General features: G+C 37.1%; 1 protein-coding gene across 1 annotated transcript in view; it reads left to right on the top strand.

Moving 5' to 3' along the window:
- Positions 1-860: 860 nt before the first annotated feature.
- SARC_11833 (hypothetical protein) overlaps positions 861-1,587 on the top strand; it is a gene marked incomplete at both ends in the record, with an annotated part of 2,837 nt that continues 2,110 nt past the window's right edge. Inside the window, one exon of the mRNA XM_014294072.1 lies at positions 861-936. Coding sequence (XP_014149547.1) covers positions 861-936 — 76 coding nt within the window. The remainder of the gene's footprint in view (positions 937-1,587) is intronic.

Genomic DNA, 1,587 nt, shown 5'->3' with positions numbered 1-1,587 from the left:
GTGTGTGTGTGTGTGTGTGTGCGTGTGTGTGTGTGCGTGTGCATGTGCATGTAGGTATATATATGTGTATTCATGTATGCTTGTGCGTGTGGTTTTGCATTTGTGTCTGTACATGGTTGTACGTGTGTCTGTGACCGCGTTTGACGCGCCTGTGCATTTTGTTGTAGACGAGTGTGTTTGTTTGTGTTGCTCTTTTGTGTGCTCATAGATGTCCGCACATGTACGTATATAGATATACATATGCTGGTAGGATTGGCTATATGGGCTGGTTTTTGTATCTATGGCACTTACTATATATATATGTGTGTGTGTACGTATACTTAAATATGTGTATATACAAATTTATATACACACACGTATATATATATATATATATAGGAGCTCATATATATATATATATATATTTAAACATATATAAATAAGGAAATACACATATTTTTTCTTGTGAGTCGTCTTTTGGGTTTGTTCCAATTGAGAGGATGTCACATGAGCGCGTTTATTCATGCGTATATAGATTATGGGCCCGTTTTAACTCGCCCATGTATGTGGTCTGTGATATATAAACGTATACATAGGAACGTGTTCGTATTCTTATGTACTGTACAAGCAGGTGTGTAAAATTATTACAATGCGTTGATCAATTGCACTACGCATGCAAGCCGCATTAGTTCCCATGGCGTTGAGGACATTGTATTCTCGCGTGAGGTTTCTAGGTATGTGTTTTGCATTAGTCAGCAATGATATTGGAGACGTTATTTTCTCACGTGTGGTTTTAACGCGTGCGTAGTTTTGACGGGGACGAGAACCGCATAGAGTTTGGCGACACTAACAAGATACAAAGCCGACAGAAGAAGTTCGAGATGGAGGGAGCCCTCATGCACCACATGGTCACACAACACACTGCAGCACCCGACAACACGGCGCTGAGGGACACTGGTATAAATTGTGTGTGATTGTGTGCGTACATGTTTGTATGTGTGTGTGTATGTATTGATGTGTTTGTCTGTATGTTTGTGTGAGTGGATGCGGATGCCTGTTGGTATGAGTATGAAGTCTCTGACTGTGTGAGTGTATATAAATCTTGTTGTGTGTGTATGCGAATATAATTGTTTTCCAAATGTATGTGTTTGTTGTCACAGCTCCATACTTCTGTAGTGAGGCTAGTTTGGATCCCCATATGGTATATATGCGTGACTTCAGTAGTCGAGAGGATATTATGAACACCCATGTGGTGTCAAATCGGTACTATATGGCATTGCATAGGTATGGTACGTCGACTTAACGTATGTGCGTGTTACCTGTACCTGTACCTGTATCTGTATGTGAGCGATTGCGCATTTCTGTTAGGGTCACATTATGGATACTTTCGTTCCGCTTATACGTTGAGAGTAACGCCAAACACATGCAAGCACATACAAATACATGTATAAGCGCGTGCATATATATATATATATATATGTATGTATGTATGTATTTATATATATATATATATATATATATATATATATATATATATATATATATATATATATATATATATATATATATATATATATATATATATATATATATATATATATATATATA

The sequence above is a fragment of the Sphaeroforma arctica genome (genome assembly GCF_001186125.1).
Source record: "Sphaeroforma arctica JP610 unplaced genomic scaffold supercont1.1907, whole genome shotgun sequence".
Lineage (NCBI taxonomy): Eukaryota > Ichthyosporea > Ichthyophonida > Sphaeroforma > Sphaeroforma arctica.
The sequence above is the reverse complement of the archived record's forward strand: the minus strand, read 5'-3'. Positions and strand labels throughout refer to the sequence as shown.